The sequence below is a fragment of the Neovison vison genome, chromosome 1 (genome assembly GCF_020171115.1).
Source record: "Neovison vison isolate M4711 chromosome 1, ASM_NN_V1, whole genome shotgun sequence".
Lineage (NCBI taxonomy): Eukaryota > Metazoa > Chordata > Mammalia > Carnivora > Mustelidae > Neogale > Neogale vison.
Window position 1 is genome coordinate 166,895,569 of NC_058091.1, and position 20,691 is coordinate 166,916,259.

Below are 20,691 nucleotides of genomic sequence, written 5' to 3' on the forward strand. Positions count from 1 at the left end.
TACCCAGAGTTGTCCCACTGAGTTTCAGTCCCAGTGGCTGTGACACAGCAGGCTGTCTCCCCTTTCCTGGCTTACGTCCTGATAATGCTCCACGTAACGACAATTCAGGGAAGTCCCTTCCTGGCATGGGCAAGGAAGGAAGCCAGTTAACCTGGGCGGCCAACCACCCGGCTGAGTCCTCCTGAGTGTCCACAAAGACCCAGGGTTGGGTCGGGCCATGATTGTTCTCTACCCCAGACCTGGGACCAGCTCCCATCCTTGGGGCTTGATCTTTTGGGGGCTCACCATCTTTTCTGCCTGCACTCTGATACATGGTCAGAGGACGACCCACACTGTGGAGGGTGTGCGGGGAAACCCGCTGGCCCAGAGCCATGATGCCGCCGTGGTGGGTGAGAGGAAGGTGCCCACAGTGATGGTGTGTTTGAATCTTGAAACACAAGTAAAAATTCTACTTTCTAAGACCCTTCACAAATAGAATTAGCAGCAACTCTTACAACACAGTTTCAAAACGAGGTAGAGGGGTTTTGGTACCATTTGGGTCAGTGCAGCTAAGCAACTGAAAACGTGAGAAGTGTTGGTAGCTGTTCACTCCCTAATGGTTTGCTCGCTGTGGGTGCCACGGGAAGATGCTCTGCTGGATTGTCTCCCCGTTTCTGTATGGCTTCTGTTCTAGCCTGTGACTCTCATGCCTGTGCTTCTCCTCACAGGAAACAGACCCCGACTTCGACCACTGCGCAGTCTGTATCGAGAGCTACAAGCAGAATGATGTGGTGCGGATTCTCCCCTGCAAGTATGTCCGCATCCTTTGTTTAAAACAGAGTGATGCTTGTGGGGCACGCACGCCCCCCTCTCAGGGCGAGGGTCCCACTGGCTCTCGGCACCTGCTTGCCAGGCTCTGGCGGCAGGCAGAGCTGGGGCACCACATTACCTGTGAGGGGGGTAGCAGTCGGCTGGAGCTGTGTGCCTCGGCACACACTGACAGCAGGCCTCCGCTGCTGGTGAGAAACATGGGGAGAACCTTTGGGCACATCATAGCCTAAGACCATAACAGTCAAGAATGTTCAATTCTGGGACTCTCATGGGTTTCAAAAGGAGCCCCTTGCTCCTCTTCCTGTTAAATCCCAGCGCATCACTAGGCCCTCCCGTGAAGGCTCTGTGGTGTTCACTTGTCTCCGGGAACCAAAACTCTAGGACTTGGACCAATCCTTCTGAACCTGGGTTACTCAGACTGGCTGCTGGGCCAGGCCCTCTGCTGGGTGCCCTTGAGGTTACTGTCCTGTGCCAGGGTCCGTGCTTTTCTCCCCGCTGTACCTGAGAGACAAGGACCCTCCTGGTAGATGCCGGGGTCTCATGGTCCAGAAACAGGGGAGTCAAAATAAAGGTCTGCCTTTTAGTGCTCTGTATATCGGGCCACATTCACTCGTGTATGGGGCTCTAAATAGAGCAAATGTTCTTTAGAAGCATGTGAAATGGAAAAAATACAAAGTCGCCTACTGAGAAGCCTCAAATCAAAGACTTTAACTCTTCTTTTTCTGCTCCCTTAAAACATAACCACGCTGACCACTTATTAACACAGAACATGTGAACAAATGAAATAATTGTCAGTGGTTGTCTCCATGAGGCTACCGGTACCATTTTCTTTACAAAGTCATCGATTTTAAACCTAGAAAGATCTGTGAGGGTTTTTGTTTTTTTCCTTAATCATAGAACTTAAGAATAATTCCATATGCTGAAACAGAAAACCAGCTTCTAGAATTCAAGTCAATCTAGTTTACTTATAAAGGAAAATCTACAAAACTAACAGTACATTTCCTGTAGAAAATTAAATTGCATAATTAGCATATTTCCTTCAGCTGCCGTCAGGTATGGTTTAAAACATGAAGCTGGAGGCAATACACATCCAAATACAAACCAGGAAGATCAGTAGGTACAGTATAAAGCATTACCCACTCTTAGCTGGTTTTAAACCTGTTTTCGCCTGCACAGATCTCTGACACCAAAATCACCAGGAAGAGGCGAAGTCTTTCCAAATTCTGTCTTCCTATTTCAGGCCAGGGTCCCTCTTACCCTCCCAGAGGGACCATCTGGACAGAAGAACAAAGGCCTCTGAAGCCAATCGTGGTTGTTACTAGCTCGAGAGTGTCTTCCTCAGGGGGGCCTCCGCCAAAAATAGACTGCTCTGGAAGCTTGCTCACCCTCCTCCCGGCCTCCTGAGCACTGGCTGTTCCAAAGTTTGATTCTTCGTTCTCCTTTTTCTTAACTTAATCCAGTGCTCTCCAAACCAGACGGTGTGTTGGAATCCGTGGGGAGTGTTCAGAAAAACACACCCCAGAGCCTGGGCCTGTGGCTCGTAATAGTCACCTGAGCAGCACTCCACAGTGTGCCCCTCCGTCCCGGGCCTCGTCCTTCTGTGGCTGCGCCTGTGGCTGCGGTCTGCTTTTGGATGTTAGAATTCTGGCAAACTTAACGACATTTCTCTGTGCCCGCTGTTAGGGCACTACGTCCTCGGTGGGTGGTGTTCTGTTGCTGCCTCCTTGTCTGACGCTCTGCCCAAGTCCCCCTTCTGCTTTGGGGCCGGGTGCTCTCCATTACATGTACTCCTGAAGCCTCAGCAAGTGGTAGCCTTCTCTGCTCAGCACAGCTGTTTACCTCACTGAAATGGTACCACCAGCAGGATTCTCAGGTACAGGAAAAATTAACCTTGCACGTCGAGCAACTTTCTGTGGGACCGGAATCAACAGCTTCCCACCCAGAGCAAGGTTTCTGAGCCTTGGTACTGTTGACCTTTGGGACCACATGATTCTTTGGGATCCTTTGGGGTCGGGGGTGGGGCAGCTGGCCTGTGCATCACAGGATCTTTAGCGGTGTCCCTGGCCGCCCCGCCGAGAGGCCCGCAGCAGCCCCTACACACAGTCGAGGCAACCACTCACATAGAGGGTGGCCTCGGCCAGATCTCCCATCTTCACTTCACATCTTCCCCACACCTCTGGTTTCTGGGGGACCCCCTCTAGGATACTTACAGATGAATTTGGGCTGTGGGTTGCTACCTCCTTTCTTCCCTCTGCCTGGGACATCCTGCCCTTCCTCTTTTGTCTGTAGGGCTTTGGAACAGAGCAGAAGGGTGACTCTGTTACCTCTCCCTTGAGCGTGCTGGCGCCTCCCTGCCTCCCATGGGACTCTCTCTGCCCCACCCCCCACCCCAGCTGGGCCTGGAGTGTTGCACAGAGCACCTGTCTCTTTCCCTGGTTGGCTCTCCTTGTTTATTCTCCTTTAAACACCGTGGCTCATCCCTTTATTCCTCACTCTGGCCAGATAGCTTCCCCCGCAGCTTCATGGAAAAAGTTGTGGTTGTTTGACCCCGAAATTCCCTCTGCTTCCTGGCCTGAAGCTTTCCGTGCTCCTGCCTCCCCACCCAGCCTTGCAGTGTCCCTTCCGATCAGGATGGCGGCGGGCTCCTTTTGTTCTGACATACTCTTTCCACCCCAGCCTCCCTGTGCCCAGGGGACCTTACTCTGCTGACTCTGCCCCTGCCAGTTTTTGTTCTTTCGGTCTGTACACCAACATTTCGTCATATTCAAGCCCGTCCTGTGCCATTGTCATAAGCCATTGCTAAACACCATCCTTCGGCTGCTCCCTTCACGGCCAGACTTTAGAAAGGAGCTGTGCTCACTGTCCCTTCTTCACTTGAGTGAGGAACCAAGGAAAGCCCAGGTGCCTTTGTTTCTGTCCATCCTTAATTTTTTTTTTAAAGATTTTATTTATTTCTTTGACAGAGAGAAAGAGCACAAGTAGTAGAGAGGCAGGCAGGGAAAGTGGGAGAAGCAGGCCCCCTGCCGAGCAGAGAGCCCGATGCGGGGCTCAATCCCAGGACCCTGGGATCATGACCGGAGCTGAAAGCAGACGCTTAACGGACTGAGCCACCCAGACGCCCCTCCATCCTTCATTTTTAACAAGCTTCTCTGCAGACTGAACTTAGACTTTGTATCTAGAGAGAGCAGAGCTCATGCATTGCTGCCTTTTTGCTGCATGACCTTTCTTTTTCCTCTTCTGTCATATTAATTTACTGTGGACAGATGGCTCTTGGCCTCGTTTGGGGGCCTCCTGCTTGTGTCTGTTGATTACAGCTGATCATCCTTGGAAGTTAGCCAGCACGTCTTAGAAACTGTCACCTTATTTAGACCTCTTATTTAAAGGTCAACCACAACATTCTTTTAGTAGTTAAAAATACTTTTCAGAAGTCAAGGGCCATCGCTCAGATCACCATGTGTCCAGGATGCTACGTAGGGAGCCTAAAAGGGGTCCATCCTCTGGCCACTGCGTCAGGCATCACGGGCGTATCCCCACCTTGAGGGAGAGCCTGTTCCAGCAGTGTCTGCTGCCAGCCCAGCAAGGGGGAAGAGTTCTCATCTCTGACCTTTCATAATTCTGGATCCCTCTATATTTGCCAGGCTCTTGCACGGCACCAAGAGGAGCTGGGAAAACCACTCAGCTCCAGTGCACCCTCCTCTCCCCACCTTCGGCCATCGCTCTGCCCTCTCCAGTTTATGAGCTGTGCAGGAAGTAGGAAAGAGGAGGGCGCCCTACTACTGGTTTCACTCTGCATTCTGTACCCCAGAGCATTTCTTGCAGGAATAAAGAGCTTTTTTCCCAAAGTTCTGATCTGCTTGTTCTTTCCACATTTCACTGGTCCTCGGCACATCTCCTGCTTTCACATGTACTCTGACTGCTCGAATCTTTTATCACAGTGGGAAGGGCTTCTCTGGCTGGCCCCTGGAGCCACCCACTGAGGTGACCGTGTGGGCCCAGAGTACACCTGTGAGCTAGTCAGACATCGCTGGTGCTGGGCATGCTGGCACCAGAGGCCTGCGCACATGTTCTTACCACTCGTTGGGCTAGTGTGGGAAACATTAGCATGACTTAGGCTGAGCGTGTGTTTAATGGTACCTTGCATTTGCACACCGCTGGGGGTTTTCTAAATATTCTATGACAGCTCGTCACTTGCCACTCCAAACAGTGCGTGCCTTCGCCTCAGGCCTGGCAGCTCCATGCTGACACAGCCAGGAGGCGGGCTCAGACTGGGGAGGTAGAAGTGTGTCTGAGAGGAATGGGCGGGCCACTGCCAAGCTTCATGCAGCAGTGACACAAGAGGGGAAGGGGATGGGTGAGGAGGGCAAGAAGGAACACAGGGCAGTTACCCACCAAGATAGCAGCAGTGGCCCCGAGGAGGCAGGGGGTCTGCATCAGAGAGTCCGTGGGTGAACAGGGAAGCTGCGGGGCTGTTTTCAGACGAGAGGGGTATGCGTGGGAGCCAGGATGACAACCTCCGCATCTCCCCACGAGGCGAGGTGCAGGAACCGGGCTCTCGGGGACTCTGTCGAAGGAGGGAGTGGGTATGTGGCTGACTGGGGTTGGGGTGGTCAAGAGGAGAAACACAGGGTACACACACAGTCACAAGGAAAAGATTTTTTTAGTTTAAGGAAAAAAACTTAATTTCTTCAGATTTGGGGTCAGCTAGGGAAGGGAGACGTTCTCAGTTTCTCCCTGGAGACCCAGTTAGTCATAGTTGTCCATTACTGTACTGCATGGAGGGACAGTCCTTTACATCGACAAACCTCAAAGGAAACAGTTTAAAACCCCGACATAGGGAAAACCTGTGTATAACTAAAGTTAAGGAACAGATAAACAAAGAACACTCAGCTCATGCAGCTTTAAAAATTAAATATGGGATTATACCATCTTTTTCTGAACAACCAGTAATAGAAATGAAAGGCAGTAGGCTAAGAAAAAAAGAAAAGTGAAAACGCTAATGATGGACAGCCAGGAGAGCAAACCACCATTTGCCCCCAGGCTGGGGCTACTTGCTGAAACCAGGGTCTCTGCAAACAGCTGATGCCAGTGGACCCATCACAGGTCACGCAGCCTCTTCTCTCCTGTCACCTGCCAACCACCCAAAGTCCATCATCCACCCCACATGAAGCTGGCCTCCATCACCTGTCCCACTAACCAACCCGGCACTAACCAGACCTTCAGAGGTCTATAGGTCAGAGGTTAGGCAGATGCACCCTTGTGAGGCGAAAGATCTGTCACTTAGTCGACCTAAAGGGGTCTGTATCCCCAGAAAGATTAGAAGCCTTATGCTAGTCTTTACCAGACTATAGTGAACTCTGGCACAGTTGACAGCTGCTGGGGTATGGGGCCCTGCAGGCAAGAGCCCTTCCCCCTACCCCTGGAACCCTTCCCCCCAATCCAAGCACTCTCCTACGAGGATACCAGAACAAGAAGTGGATGTTCTTTGTGTGTACTAAATGAATTTCGGGCTCACCTATGGTTTGATGACTTTTGCCCCTTGAGTAAAAACCTGCAGGTTTAAATAAAAGCCAACCGGGACAAGGAAGCTCTGGTTCACTGCACTGATAAATTCAGTCTTCGAGATCTTTATTCTTCCCCGAAGAAGTGAGGGCAAAGTCACCAAGTGTCAGTAGGTGGGTGCGGATCCAGTGTTGAGGTTGAAGCTGTAAGCATGCATGTTTCTTCCAAATCCCAAGTAAAGCAGCAAGATGTTTAGACCCCTTCCTTATTTGATGAAAACTGCATTTTTAAGCAGCTGCATATAATTATAAGCCACATATAAATTACAGATTCACAAAGTTGTAAAGGCGTACCATGTTTCCATCTGATATCTTTCTTGAAATTTCTTTTATCTTATCTTGAGACTCCAAGTATAGTTCCTCTAAGGTGCCCAGACTATGTGTCCTGGCACCCGCCTCTCTCCCTCTCTGGCCTGGACTCTGGGGCCTCATTTTAGCTTCTACCAGCTGCCATGGGGAGTCCTTGAACTTGAGAAGTGATTGCCACAGCTCCCTCAAAGTCTCTCCCTTCCACAAGGCACAGGTCCCTTTTTTAAGAATGCAAGACTCTGTGACTGCTTTTCCATCACAAGGAAGTGACTTTCCACTCTCCTGAGTGAAAAAAAAAAAAAAAATCACCCATCCTTTCTCTCTCCCCTTCACATTTCCACTGAAAACTGTTGGCTCAGTGTCACCGTATTCTTAGGCACCCTTCATCTTTAAAACACTCCTAACCACCTCATAACTTTCACATTTATTTATTTATTTATTTATTTATGAAGATTTTATTTATTTATTTGAGGGAGAGACAGTGAGAGAGAGCATGAGAGGTGAGAAGGTCAGAGGGAGAAGCAGACTCCCCGTGGAGCTGGGAGCCCAATGTGGGACTCCATACTCTAGGACCGTGACCCAAGCCAAAGGCAGTTGCTCAACCAACTGAGCCACCCAGGCGCCCCTAACTTTCACATTTAAAACATTGCCTAGAAGTCTTCTTAAATAATGTTATAAATGACATGGAAACCAAGTTCCATGAATAATTCATGGTTGTGCAGAAAACGTTTCATCCAACCCTTGGTTCGTACTTTCTTCAGTTTCCCTTCTACTCTGGCTGTTGTATAAAGCATAACTGATTGATAAGGTATAGTTTGTTCCATTCTTAAGGAAAATCCTGTTTCTTCAAATGCTAGAATAAAAAGATTGAACTGCCAAATACCACTTGCCAGTTTTTAGCATACAGATTGGGGTCAGGAGGTTTTCTGCCAGCTGTATTTTAATACATCCCCAATATTTTTCTCTTAGGACTTGCCAATATTTCCAAAAGGAGGGAGAAACAGACTAACTAAAATTCCATTCCTGGATCTAACAGTTGTTCAATATATAATCCATGATACAACTCTCCATTTCTTGTGTTTTGTTTTTATAGGCATGTTTTCCACAAGTCCTGCGTGGATCCCTGGCTTAGTGAACATTGTACCTGTCCAATGTGCAAACTTAATATTTTGAAGGCCCTGGGAATTGTGGTATGTTCCTGTTTTGTCACTCCTTTTGTGTGGTGGTGTCTGCATATGAGCCAGCATGGGACAGGTGGGCAGTTAAGTCTCCCGAGAGAGCACAGCTTTCTCTGCCACATGGCCATTCTTCCACATTCTTAGAGTCCAACCCGTCTTGGGGAACTCCCAGAAGAGAAGATAAAGACCTGAACTAGTCTACTCGGAAGCCATTGGGTGGTGGAAGTGCAGGGAAGAATGGCAACAGAGAGAGGAATGGGGTTTGCTTTCATTACAGGGTTTGGGGGGGGCGGTTGTTTGTTTTGTTTTGTTATTAAGGGCTAGAAATAGAGACTTTTGACTTCGGTCCTGTAGTAAATTTTTTCCTCATTCAGCATTTTATAAAACTATGTCATCACTTAAGTTTCGTTCTCTTGAATCTGGCTTTGCTCCCTGGTCAGCTACTGGACGTGAAGGTGGGCGGTGAGCTCCTGGCAAGGCCTTTGGTCCAAGGCGACACAGTCCTTCATTCAGCTCTGGCCAGCACTGACTCACCAAGGACCTTGGGAGACTTCCTTCAGGTCGCCCTGGAGGACATATCTGTCTAAAATTAATCCCCCTTCGAGGAAAATTAAATACTTGCTGGTCTCAAGAAAGAGTGGATGAATGATTTCCTTGTGGAACCAGAAGTTTAGTTTGTCCAGCAGATGAGTTGCTCATTTTAGCTTTGCAACCCAAAGCTTGTCTGAGAAATCCCACGTGATACATGCCATCGGTCAACACCCGAGTGGTCCAGGTGGGCAGTGTGGCTCCTCCCAGCTCCAGAGACCACGTCACTGATATAGTTGAACGTAGGGTTACTCTTCCTCAGAACGGCTGACACTGAACCAGATCATTCCATCGGGGTGGGGGGCATCCTGTGCCCCATAGAGTGTCCCCAGCATCCTTGGTGGCTCCCAAAGGCTAGTAGTCACAGTCACTCACCAGTCACACAGTCCAAATGTGTCCAGACATGGGGAACAGTCACCCCCCATGGGAAGTGTTTAGCATAGAGCATCCGCCCTGATATCTGATGTGTGGCAGATGTTTCCAGAAGTATTAACTTTGCCTCTTTTGGTTGGTATAGTTGTTTTGCCTTCAGTCCTGTTCTTTGAAGTACAGACACATCTCCCTTGTGTTTTTAAAGAACATCCTTCTGGAGTCTATTACAAGCTATCATAATTTTAAATCTAAAAGCCATAGTAAAGCTCTTCTGACTGGGTATCATTCTAAGCATTTTCCTCTGGCTGTGGGGCAATCTAGAGCAGTTCTTCTACCCAGGAAACCATTGCTGTGGGTCTTGTTAGCTGTCACTTCTCCATTCTTGAGCTCCTCTCCGCCATCCTTCCCTACTCTGCTTCCAGTGCTGTCTGCCAGAACTGAAGGCTGCTGGGGAAATCAAATAGCCATCTTGCTACCTCAGGAGACCTCGCACCCATTTTTTAGTGGGTAGGCTTTGGCTCAGGGCAGCTCTGTACCTCTCCTTCAGGGCCAGATGCTTTGATTTTGAAACCAATGGTTTACCCACAGCTCAAAGGTCTTTGCACCGTTGATCTCCTCTTGGTCGTGTGCTTTCCTTGTGTCTAAAGGTAGAAGACATTTAAAAACTTTTTCAGAGCAGGGCATTTCAGAGAAGTTAGTAGGAGCAAAGCAGTATTTGATGTTCTCTGCCCTCCCTCAGCATTACTGGAAGACCTAGAGTGAGGCGTTTTCCTGTTTGTCATTTAGCTGTGTCCGCCAGAGCTTGTCATCTCTTCGTGAGGCTCAAGTGTCCAGTTTTCTCAGCTCTGCAGTGGATTTTGGTTTCCTTTGTATCATGTTTGGGGGGAAATCATCTGTTTCTTTTAAAGGAAAACCCTTGGGTGAGAAAGGGTAAATGGGGGAAGAAATGAGAGGAAGTCACATGGAAAAAAAAATCCTTAAGTCTTTCAGCAGGTGTCAGACATTTAGAATTTTGTCAGAGATTTGCTATGCTTCTAAGTACTCTTAATCTGGGAATGTTTTGCAGCCAAATTTGCCATGTACTGATAACGTAGCGTTTGACATGGAAAGGCTCACCAGAACCCAGGCCGTTAACCGAAGATCAGCCCTAGGCGACCTTGCCAGCGACAACTCCCTAGGCCTCGAGCCACTTCGAACTTCGGGGATCTCGCCTCTTCCTCAGGACGGGGAGCTCACTCCCAGAACGGGAGAGATCAACATTGCAGTAACAAGTAAGTGGGGCCCTGTACCCAGGCACAGGGCAGGTTTGCTGCTGTGGCTTGGTGTGTGTTGACTGCTCCAGACGGCAGAGGAGGCAGTCACCCAGGCCAGGGAGTTAGTCTGTAACGGAGGAAGTGACAGATCCTGCTGTTGAAACGGGTATTTGGGAAGACAGACCTTTCCTTGTAATAAGGAGCTTGTGGATTTGTGTGTACTAAGTCAGAACAGCTGCTGTCTCACAAGTTGTCTCGGTAGCTGTACAGACACTTGCTTTGATGACTGCCTTGCCCACGGGCGTTGGAAGCGGTCACACTGGGATGCGACGTGGGGTGTCATGTGTGGTGTCACCAGCCGCAAGCACCAGGCTGCAGGCGGCTTTGTGCAAAGCCAGGGCAGAATCTGAACAGAGTTGAACAGCTCCGGGGGCGGTTGAGACATCCTGTTGCTGCTCACTTCACTTTATGAAGTCTGGTATCTTGGCACTTCCCTCTTTGGGGTCACTGTATCTGGGGCGGGAAAAAGCCAAACGGGGATGTGCTTTTAAAAAAACGCTCTCACTAGGCTGGAACGTCTTGCGGGGTGAGGCGCTGCTGAGGAGAGACGTGGCTCTCTGAGTGTGTCGATGGCCAAGGCCGAAGGACAGTGTGCGTGGGCCGGCCAGCGTGTGTGTGTGTGGGCCCTGTGGGCATTCACCCTGTAACAAGCCAGCTGTCCCCTTCAGCTCCATCCTCTACGTGGTCTCTCCATCTAACCGCCTCTCTCCGCGCTCCTTGTCACCACTGTGGTGCTGCCTTCCCCAGTGCGTGCTATCGCTTGCTGTCGCTTCCAGCCCTAAGCCCCACGAGGCCGCGGTGCGGAGAAAGCCGTCACGAAGGATTTTTCCTCCATGTAGTAAGGCATGTGTGGGCTGCTCAATTGCAGTGCACATGTTTCCCACCGACCAGAGATTAGTAGTCATGAACAGTGTCCCAGCATTTGTGCTATCGTTTGTCTAAACTCAGGGAGACTTCATTCAGTTATAAAACAAGGAAAAGTATTCTTTGATGCAGTTTGACTCATTTCCTACCACGTCCTGGCGATTTGTTTTAACAGCTTTTCATGTTTTCAGGATTTAGGGGGTAGATTTTTAAAAACTGATCCAATAGCAATAAAGGAAACAGGTTATTTGTTTATCAGTGAGTTTTTGTAGGCTCTTCATTGATCGACATTTATTGAGCACCTACTACTACATTAAGTTCTGATCCCATTATATTTTATGCCGAAATGCCCTTTCAAAATCTTACATTTTGATGATAAAAAAATGTTACTTCATGTATGAAATGAATCACCTTTAGTGGAATTGACACATGTTAATTAATTCATGTGGTTAAATTAACCCAAAGCAACCTCACCTTTTCCCTCAAAGTTCTGTAGTGTCCCAGCATCCACTGTGCAAGGCACTGTGCTAAGTACCCAGTGGGGTGGGCAGGGCTGACCAGGGGCCCAGCTGCTGCCAGAATGCCCCTGGGCCCACAGGGGATCATTGTGGTTGCACCTGCTTCTTTTTGGTTACTAGTTTTTATAACCTAAATGCCATGCGTCTGTGGATGGTCTGTTCAGAATGCAGAAACACGGAACTTGCAGCTCTAAAACTCAGTCTATTTATCACTTATAAAGATCTCTGAGAAGAAAAAAATAAATAAAGAACACCAGGTGAAGCTTCTTAATCCTGATGACCAGTCATCTCTTAATTTTTTTCAAATGCCAGTGTCCATTTTTCCTAACTTAAAATCCATGCAGGTAAAGATGGCCAGTTTGGTGTTGGTTCTTAAATGTTCATTTTTTTACTTAAAACCTTATAAATTCACTGTACTCACAAGGAATTTATAATCCAGGAAGCAATGGCAGCACTACTACCAAAAAAAGAAACAGTTTGCTAAGCATTTTAATGTATAAAACAAGATGGCTGATGCTCATAGAAGAGATTCATCATCCTGGAGCCCTGAAGGGCAATTCTTAACCTTTTGAAGATCACCACCTTTAAAATCCAATGAAAATATAAGAACCTTTTTCTAGAAAAATTCCTAGGAACTCATAGCTTTGCATATCTGTGGGACTGGTGGACACCAGATTGAGAACATGTGTGTTACATGCTCCACTTCTGCATGTAAACTTTGGGCATTCCAAGGCTGAGTGTCTTCCGGCTACCCCGCTGCCGATACGGAGGGGCTTCGCTGTGAGCCACTTTGTTAAACCAGCCCTGGGTAGCACAGACTCTAGGAAATGTTTTGTAGTTCACACTTACTAGGAAGTCAGGATTGGTTCACAAGTTATTTTGGAGGTTTTCAGATAAAGAATGTTTGTGGAACATTATCTTGATGGCATGGGCTTTCAAGAGAAGGGAAAACATTAACTGACTTCCTGGATCTAGAAGGAGGCTAGCTGAAATTTCTAGAGTTCTGTGTATCAGAGATTTTCAACCCTCTGATGGGCCAGCTTTCTGGTGAGTCACCTGCTTGACACAGCCAGAGCCGCTTCCCGCCGGTGGGGGTGGGAAAGGCAGTCCTTTCCAGGAGACACAAGTAAGGTGTCCTTTTTACATAAAGGCTGTAAGTAAGCCCAAGCCCAGGAGAAAAGAAAGACCAGAAGACCAGCCTGCGGACTGCATGGAGTGCCCCCAAGACTTCTGGGACCCCTACTCCGCATTTATAAGCCTTCCGCTAAGAATGAGTGACACAACCACGCAGAAGTGACAGAACGAAGAAGGAAAGGTTATAGAAGTGTGGCTAAGTCCACTGTGCTGTCATGTAAAGCAGTGATTTAAAAATCTCTGTCCATGTGCAATCTGATAGACCTGTTTCTCCTGCACGCTTTTCGGTGGCCACACTCCTCACAGACGTCAGGACCTTAACTGGAAGAACTGTCCGGGCCATGCTTTCCTTCCTCCCTTGCAGCTCTCACCACTACCTCCACTAACCTTCTCCAGTTAGTAGCTCTCTGGCAAACCTCCTCCTGCTTCACTTCCTTGGGCCAGTCTTGGCTTACACCTCCGTTGACGTCTGCTTCGTTGCATTTGAGGGAAATGTTGACATCGATTTGACTTAAGCCTTCTCCCCAGAGTGATTTCCTCCCTTTCCTTTGTCAACAGAAGAATGGTTTATTATTGCCAGTTTTGGCCTCCTCAGTGCTCTCACACTCTGCTACATGATCATCAGAGCCACAGCTAGCTTGAATGCTAATGAGTAAGTAACAAATTATTTTTTGGATTGCATGTGCCAGATGACCCCAAGAAAACTTGTAATTTTCATAAAGCTGGTGAAAATTGGCTTCCACCAGTTGCGTAGTGATCCTGATGATATCATACCTAGCAGAGTAAGGTATTTCATGACTATGTACTTGTAGTCAGGATGTAGATTGGGAGGTTACCTTGCTCAGCAACAAGAGCTCCTGGGAGGAAAGATCTAGGGGCTTTCGCTAGCCACAGCATAGAGGACAGCAACTGTTTGATGCAGACGACCAAGGGTGCCCATACAGTCACGGGATGTCAAGAAGGTCCATGTCCTGATCATTGGCAGGAATAGGCCCAGCAGACTTTACCCGGATTCTTACATACGTAGCTTTTGACGGAACACTGGCACCCTGACCTGGGGTCGAGGGACAGTGATGTGGATGTGTAGCCTGCAAGAAAGAAGCAATCAGCAAGACCCACTGTTTCCAAATATTGGGAAGACTGTCAAGGGGAAGTGTCAACTATATTTCGGTGGGGCAAAATGAGGACCAGAGGGCAGGGGATGGGAAGGCGGATTTCATCTCAGGGAAAGGAAGACCCACCTGTCAGCCAGGCCCCCGCACCAGGGAGACAGTTTGCCATGGGGAGTTCTCAGGATGAGATGTGTTACCTGTCAGGACAGCTGGAGGTCAGAGGTTTTAAGGCGAAACTGGGCGAGCTGACTGTCGAGGTCCATTTTGATCCAGCAGTATTCTAGGACCTGCTTTCCAAGGGGGTAAGATGCAGGAAAGGTTTTTGGTTTTGTTTGTTTTGTTTTTAATTTAGGTCATTTAGTGTAAGGTTTTATAGAGTCCTTTCTTCTACCAGTATTTGTGAAAATTCATCAGAGGTAAAAGTGTCCCTGGGACACAGCCCAGATACAGACCTGAATTAGCACCACTGGAATTCATGTGCTCGCCACACGCACTTATGTCCTGGCATTTTGACAGATTAGTAATAACTGGCCAAGCCCTTGTAATTGATTTAATTGAATGCTCATTGCCCAGCTGTGGAAACAAATGGGCAAGTAACCCCCACTTACAGTGACATGATTTTATTATCTCTAACCTGACCTGTTGACTAGATACTTGTAAGAAGTGCCCTTAGGCATCCCTGCCCCTAGCTCACACTGGGAGGATGCTGTGGTTGGTCGCCATCCTTCAGCCTGCAGGTGTGTGCTCGGCTGCTCCTCCAAAAGGTCAGCCCACCTGACAAAGGCTGACTTCAGCTTAGCACAGTGTTCACTGCTCAGACCCCAGAGTTGGACGTAACCTGGGTTTGACTCCCTGCTCTTCCATTGTCTGCTTGGGAGGCCTGGGCCTTTCTCGGGAAGCTCATTTTAGTCCTACAGAAAACAAGAATAACAGCAGAACAACATCATAGGTGTTACATAGTAGCATATAAAGTGCTTAGCACAGTGCCTGGTACATAGTAAGTGCTCAGTAAATGTTAGCTTAGCAGTTCCACTGAGAATCTTCCGGGGTCCTGGGAACGAGATGACCGTCTCCCTGCCTTTATCATTCAGCAGATGAATTTAGTTTTCTTCCAGGAAATAATACTGAATCACAGGAGCTCTATGAGTCCTGTGATTCGGCCCTCTGTTTGGAAGGAAATACTGATTTTGCCTGCAGTCACCTCTTTCGCTTCCTCTCACAGTGACCCCATCAGCTAGCTGATGGGGTAAGCCCCCTCCTTAAGACTTTTGCAGATGAGCAAAAAGCAGTCACAGCGGATAGAGGCACTCCGGGCACTTGTAGAGAACGATTAAGGGACCTCACAGTTGCCTTGCTGCCACCCAGGACCTGCCAGAGGCTCAAGTCACACATCAGTCAGATGGTTTAGAGAAGGCTCGGTAGACGTGTTACCGTGTAGAAATCAAAGTCTCCAGGCCATGATAGTTCGGTTCCATGCGTAAATGGCTGTATGACTCAGTCTCAGCGTCCATCTTAGATCCGTTTCTGAGGCCAGCCCTTCTCCCAGTAGCCTTCGCAGAGGGTTGATACCAAAGTTGTCCATCCAAATACTATTTCTGTGCCTTCAGTCAGAATTCCTCTGAAGGACGATTTTTATGATTCCATGGAGAGAGAGAGAGAGAGAGTGTGTGTGTGTGTGTGTGTGTGTGTGTGTACACACATGGATGCATGAAAGAACGGTCACCAAGATATAAATGGTGATTATCTTAATTTAGTAAGATTTTGGGTGATGTTTTTCTCTCCTATTGTGCTTTTATGGGTTGGCTTTTTTATGTAACATGAATTACTTAATATTTGAAAGGGCCTCTTAATTGTGGAGGATAAAAGAAAAACAGTAGTCACTCTTACTCAGTGTCTCCTTCCCAAGAATGTTGATGAAAAATTCCTAGGTTATTTTAATTCCACAGAAATGTTTATATAAGCAAGTAAATTTATAATTAATCTTCATTAATGAATTCTTTGAAATCTGTCTTACTTCCCTTTTTGTCTTTACCAAAAACTTACAGCCAAAATGAGATTGTCTTTTCAGTTGAATTGCTGTTCTGATTTTCTGGGTGACCTCATCCATGAGTGAGATAGTCTTCTGTATGAGTAGAGGCCGTCTTTTCCCACGTGAGCGATTTATCCTGGAAGTTGATAGCAAAATTCACCTCCCCACATTACCTCCCATCCTGGTTTACTCTTCTGTCAGCAATACCCTGAACTTGTGTATTGTGACTGCAGCAGGACCTTGACCCACTCCAGTCCCTGGTGAAAGCCAGTGGGCAGGAGGCAGCACTGTGGGCCCCGTGTGAGGGCAGACGTGGGGAGGCCAGGCAAGCCGGCCTGGCTTCGGCACGGGCACTGGTGCCCCGCCGCAGGGTAGGGGCTCGGCTGCCTCCCTCACCACACTCGGCACCCGCGCCGTTACCCAGGGCTTGACCTGACACTGGTGCCTGATGAGAAGTCACTCCCCTCCCAGTGTGTTGAAATACTATTAAAATACTCACCATGACTAATTGTGCTTTAATTTTTTAATACGGCAAACAACTCCAGTGAATGTTGAGACTTTGCGAATATAAATAGGAAAGTAGTCGAAGAAGCATATATATGTGAGGTAAATTTATTTATTGTCTTCTCATACCCCGTTTCTTAGTCCCTCAGTAGGCAGTGTTAGCGAACTTCAGTTCCCAAAGGAGGTTTGTTGCTCTACCTCATTATTCAGAAAACCTTGTTAGGTCTCAGTGTTTATCAGCCTCCAGTCATATCAGTCGATTTTCCCCTCAACGTAAGAAAAGTGTATGTTTTGATTGTTGTTATTTGAGGCACAAGTTGTGAGACAAGGAAGAGGATGTAGGATTTTGAGCTGAACGGGAGGATCGGCTGGGTATCCTCCACCGTGTCCTTTCTCAGTTCCTAGGTTCTGATTCCTAGAACTCGTGCCCGAGGATCTGCCCGGGAGTGTAACCCAGACATTCAAGATCCAAAACCGTCTCAGCAGGAGGAAGTGAACCTGATGTGGTTCACGTACAGTGACTGGGACAGTACATGCAGCATAACCCGAGGCCGGGATCCCTAGCTGTGCCCCAGGTCAGCGCCGTCCCCACCAGTGTGCTTGGTGAGCCAGCTCCCCCAAGGCAGAGCGAGAGAGACTCAGCCCGGTCCGAAGAATGGGTGTGTCTGTTTTACTCTCTGTTCAGTATTTCTGAATTGTTCTGCTCACACTCTTTTTTTTTTTTTTTTTTTAAGATTTATTTATTTTGGAGAGAGTGAGCAGACAAGGGGCAGAAGGAGAGGGAGGGAGAGAATTTCAGACAGACACCCTGACACAGGGCTCAGTCTCACAACCCTGAGATCATGACCTGAGCCAAAAAGCAAGAGTCAGACGCTCAACCAGCTGAGTCACTCCAGGTGCTCACACTCTTAAGAAAAACACTAGTGTGTTTCAGTATAAAAGGATCTGAAAATAGAATCATTTTGATGTCTTGGGGATGCTTGGCTTAGAAGAGAGGAGTTGAGGATGATGTGAGGGATGTCTCCAAGTATTTGAAGGGCCCCCAAAGATGACAAGAACAGCTCCTGTTCACTGAACACCTGCTACCAACTCCCTCCCATGCGGGGCCCTGGGCGACACCCAGCAGAGTCCCGTGGGGACCAGCCAGTGCAGGCAGAGGGTGGGCTTACATGGGGTTCAGGAGCTCTGGGGCACCCGCAGGAAAGTAGAGCGCCGCCAAAGACTAAGAAGAGCTTCAAGCCAGTTGGCAGGGCCCGTCCGCGACTGGGGTGCCCTGAAAGCTAGAAAGTTGCTAGGACCTAAGGCAGACAGAAACGAGTTGCAGGGCTGGCGCTGTTCGGAGGCAGACCCCACAGTCTGTGGGGGGTAAGAGTTTCCTTCCAGTTCTGAGAGCGCTTCTTCGGCTGTCTGTCCTGAAGGGTCCTCCTTGGATGGATCCGCGCCCGACGGGAGGGGTCGCGTGCCCTGGTGGCTGGCTGCCTCTTTTAGAACCTTAAGTATCAGGACCAGTGACTTTAAAACTTTCTTTTTTTTCCTTACCCCCTGCTGCTATAAGAACCGCATTTTATGGGGCGCCTGGGTGGCTCAGTGGGTTAAAGCCTCTGCCTTTGGCTCAGGTCATGATCCAAGGGTCCTGGGATCGAGCCCGCAAAGGGGTCTGCTCCGCAGGGAGCCTGCTTTCTCCCCTCTCTCTCTCTCTCTGCCTGCCTCTCTGCCTACTTGTGATTTCTCTCTCTGTGTCAAATAAATAAAATCTTTAAAAAAAAAAAAAAAGAAAGAAAGAAAGAACCGCATTTTACATTGTGGGACCCGTATCCACACATGTGTAACTGGAACAGGTTTCACAGACGTTTTCCTCAGCATGTCCAGTGTCCACTGATATTTTCTCTATACCTGGTTGTTAAGGCTGCTCGGGACCCCATGTTGCTCTTATGGTCCAGCAACAGGTGGCAGGCTGCGGTTTGAGAAACAGACCTAAAACCTGAATTTCTGGTTCTCAACCGAGTACTTCTGGCTTCCACCGGCATCCATGGCGGGTTGTTTGTTTTTTCCAAGGCAGCCTTCGTGTAGCAATGCCAGCGAAGATTTGAACTTGCCCCCATATCCTCTTCTTTCTGTTAGTACTGACTTCTCCTTTTAGTCACTCAGAGCATAAGATATATACACAAAATAAACCCGGGGGCCAGAGGGGCTGGGGGATCCCCTGAGAAATACCCTAGGAAGAAGGGCTTGTGGTTCAAGCCTGTATTTCTGGGCCCACCTCTTTACGCTGCTTATCTGTGACCACTCCAGAGAGACATTTACGGGCTCCACGTCACATGGTGGAAGGAGATAGCTGGCTTTCTGGAAATGTGAACTTTGATGGGACTTCTGCTCTGTCTCCATAGTGGTCATTTCTGGTTTTCACAAGTACCTTTAATCCTGTGGCTGAATTAGTTTATAGTCCTTAGAAGAACAGCCAAATAAATTAGGTATAAAAATCTTGGTTCACCCATTCAAAGTTCTGACCTCTAATATCTGATTCCTCTGAGGAAGTTTCATATCTTCAGCAGAGCTGCAGTGAACAGTCAGGTCCGGAGCTCTGTGAGGAGTGGTGAGTGGCCTTTCTGCGGCTCATTCAGTGTCCCCAGCACCCTCAGGCACCAGGCCTCGCCCTGCAGGGGCACTGTGGGGCAGGGGCTGTCCTGCACAGGGCTCAGGCTTAGGGCGCCCACTGAAGGGACGGGAGAGCCTACAGACAGGGCCCAGCCACTTGGGGTCACGTAGAAGCCACAGAACTGCCACTGTGGCCCAGGGGAGTCGTCAAGGTCTTCCTGGAGGAGGTGACTCAGGAACCAGGCCGGGCATAATTAGGGCCCAAAGAGGAAAAAGTAGAGCAGAGTCAGGGAGTTGTGGGTTTGATGTGTCTGCTGGAAGAGGTGGTGTTGGTAGGCCAACTACAGAATTTGGACTGGATTCTTGTAAATAGCAGGCAGTGTGTCAGGCCTTTCAGCAAAAAGAGGATCTCTGTGGACGAGAAGTCGCTCTGGCCTGTAGAGACTGGAGGCAGGAAGATGGGTGAGGTGAAATACTGAGCTGAAGGAGGAAGTCATGAGGAGGAGAGGAAATCAAGAGGGAGCAATGACCAGAGATGAAGAGGTCAGGAACGCAGATATGGAACTGGGCAGAGAGGAGAGGAGAGAAAGCACCGCTAAAGACATGAATTGGGAACCAAGGAAGTGAACCAGCTGTGCAAGGCTTCGGGGACCTAGGGCAGTCCCACAGAGCCAGGCTGAAGGGAGCAGCGTTAGCCCAAGACCCCGGGTTCCGTCAGGCTCCCGACTGAGGGACGTGCGTGCACGCAGTCTGGGCAAGTCCGCCGAGAGGGCCTTCCCCACTGGAAGCCTGTCCTCTGCAGAATTCGTTTCACAGTAAAGACTGACATTCTTGTTTGAAGCATAAATGGGAGATCCTGTTGCAAAGACACAGACCTAGATTTCAGGACACACAGCCCTGAGAACATGCATGAAACCAGGAAAAGTTGTAAATGATGTGGTAACTGTCTCCTTATTGCTAAACAAGATGCTGTTAGCCTGGGCTTTTCCCTGCAGTCCCGCTGAGAGTACACGCACACGTGTAAGGTGACCGAGCCACTTGACCACAAATCTGAAGCTGCTGAGTTCAGGAAAGTGCCAGGAGCTGACTGGCTTTATCCAGCGGGGCTGGGAAGGCGTTGGGGACAGCCCAAGGCCACCCTTCAGTGAAGATCACTTTCTCTGTTATTTTAAAATATTGGCAACTCTCCTTTAACTAATTCTTGACCTCTGTCTTTTTTTTTTCCTTTCATTCCACAGGGTAGAGTGGTTTTGAAGAAGAAAAAAAAACAGCTTTCTGACTGATTGCCTTGAAGGAAAAAAGAACCTATTTTTGTGCATCATTTACCAATCATGCCACACAAGCGTTTATTTTTAGTACATTTTATTTTTTCATAAAATTGCTAATGCCAAAGCTTTGTATTAAAATAAATAAATAATAAAATAAAAAAAGACCATGCTGTCAAGTGTTATTGACCCACTCATGTCCCAAAGGCCGACCTAGAGATCACATACACCCGATTTCGTGTGCATGTATTCCAGAGAGAGCATGTGCTCACGAATCCCCCCAGAAGGAACCATGACACTGCTAGCATTTTCACACGGTCCTGACCGTGCCCCAGTGAGACTGGAGCGTGGGCACGTCCTTCATGGTAATGCCTGCCCGGACCCTCGGTGGGGTTCCTCCGTCTCCCTTTCTTCAGATTCAGTGTCCTCTCTGAGACTCTTACTACTTCGTCAGCCCCACAGCAGCAGGGACATTCAGCTGTGTTGCGCGCCACCACATCCCTTGTGCGTGGTAGAGTGCTTTTGCACATAGTAAGTGCTCA

At 48.5% G+C, this 20,691-nt stretch overlaps 1 protein-coding gene across 1 annotated transcript in view; it reads left to right on the forward strand.

The window, feature by feature from the left end:
* Window positions 1-20,323, forward strand: part of RNF130 (ring finger protein 130) — a 102,151-nt gene extending 81,828 nt beyond the window's left edge. Inside the window, exons 5-9 of the mRNA XM_044262448.1 lie at window positions 708-790; window positions 7,771-7,867; window positions 9,882-10,086; window positions 13,203-13,296; window positions 20,123-20,323. Of these exons, the coding sequence (XP_044118383.1) occupies window positions 708-790; window positions 7,771-7,867; window positions 9,882-10,086; window positions 13,203-13,296; window positions 20,123-20,138 (495 nt within the window). The 3' untranslated portion in view covers window positions 20,139-20,323. The remainder of the gene's footprint in view (window positions 1-707; window positions 791-7,770; window positions 7,868-9,881; window positions 10,087-13,202; window positions 13,297-20,122) is intronic.
* The last annotated feature ends 368 nt before the right edge of the window (window positions 20,324-20,691 follow it).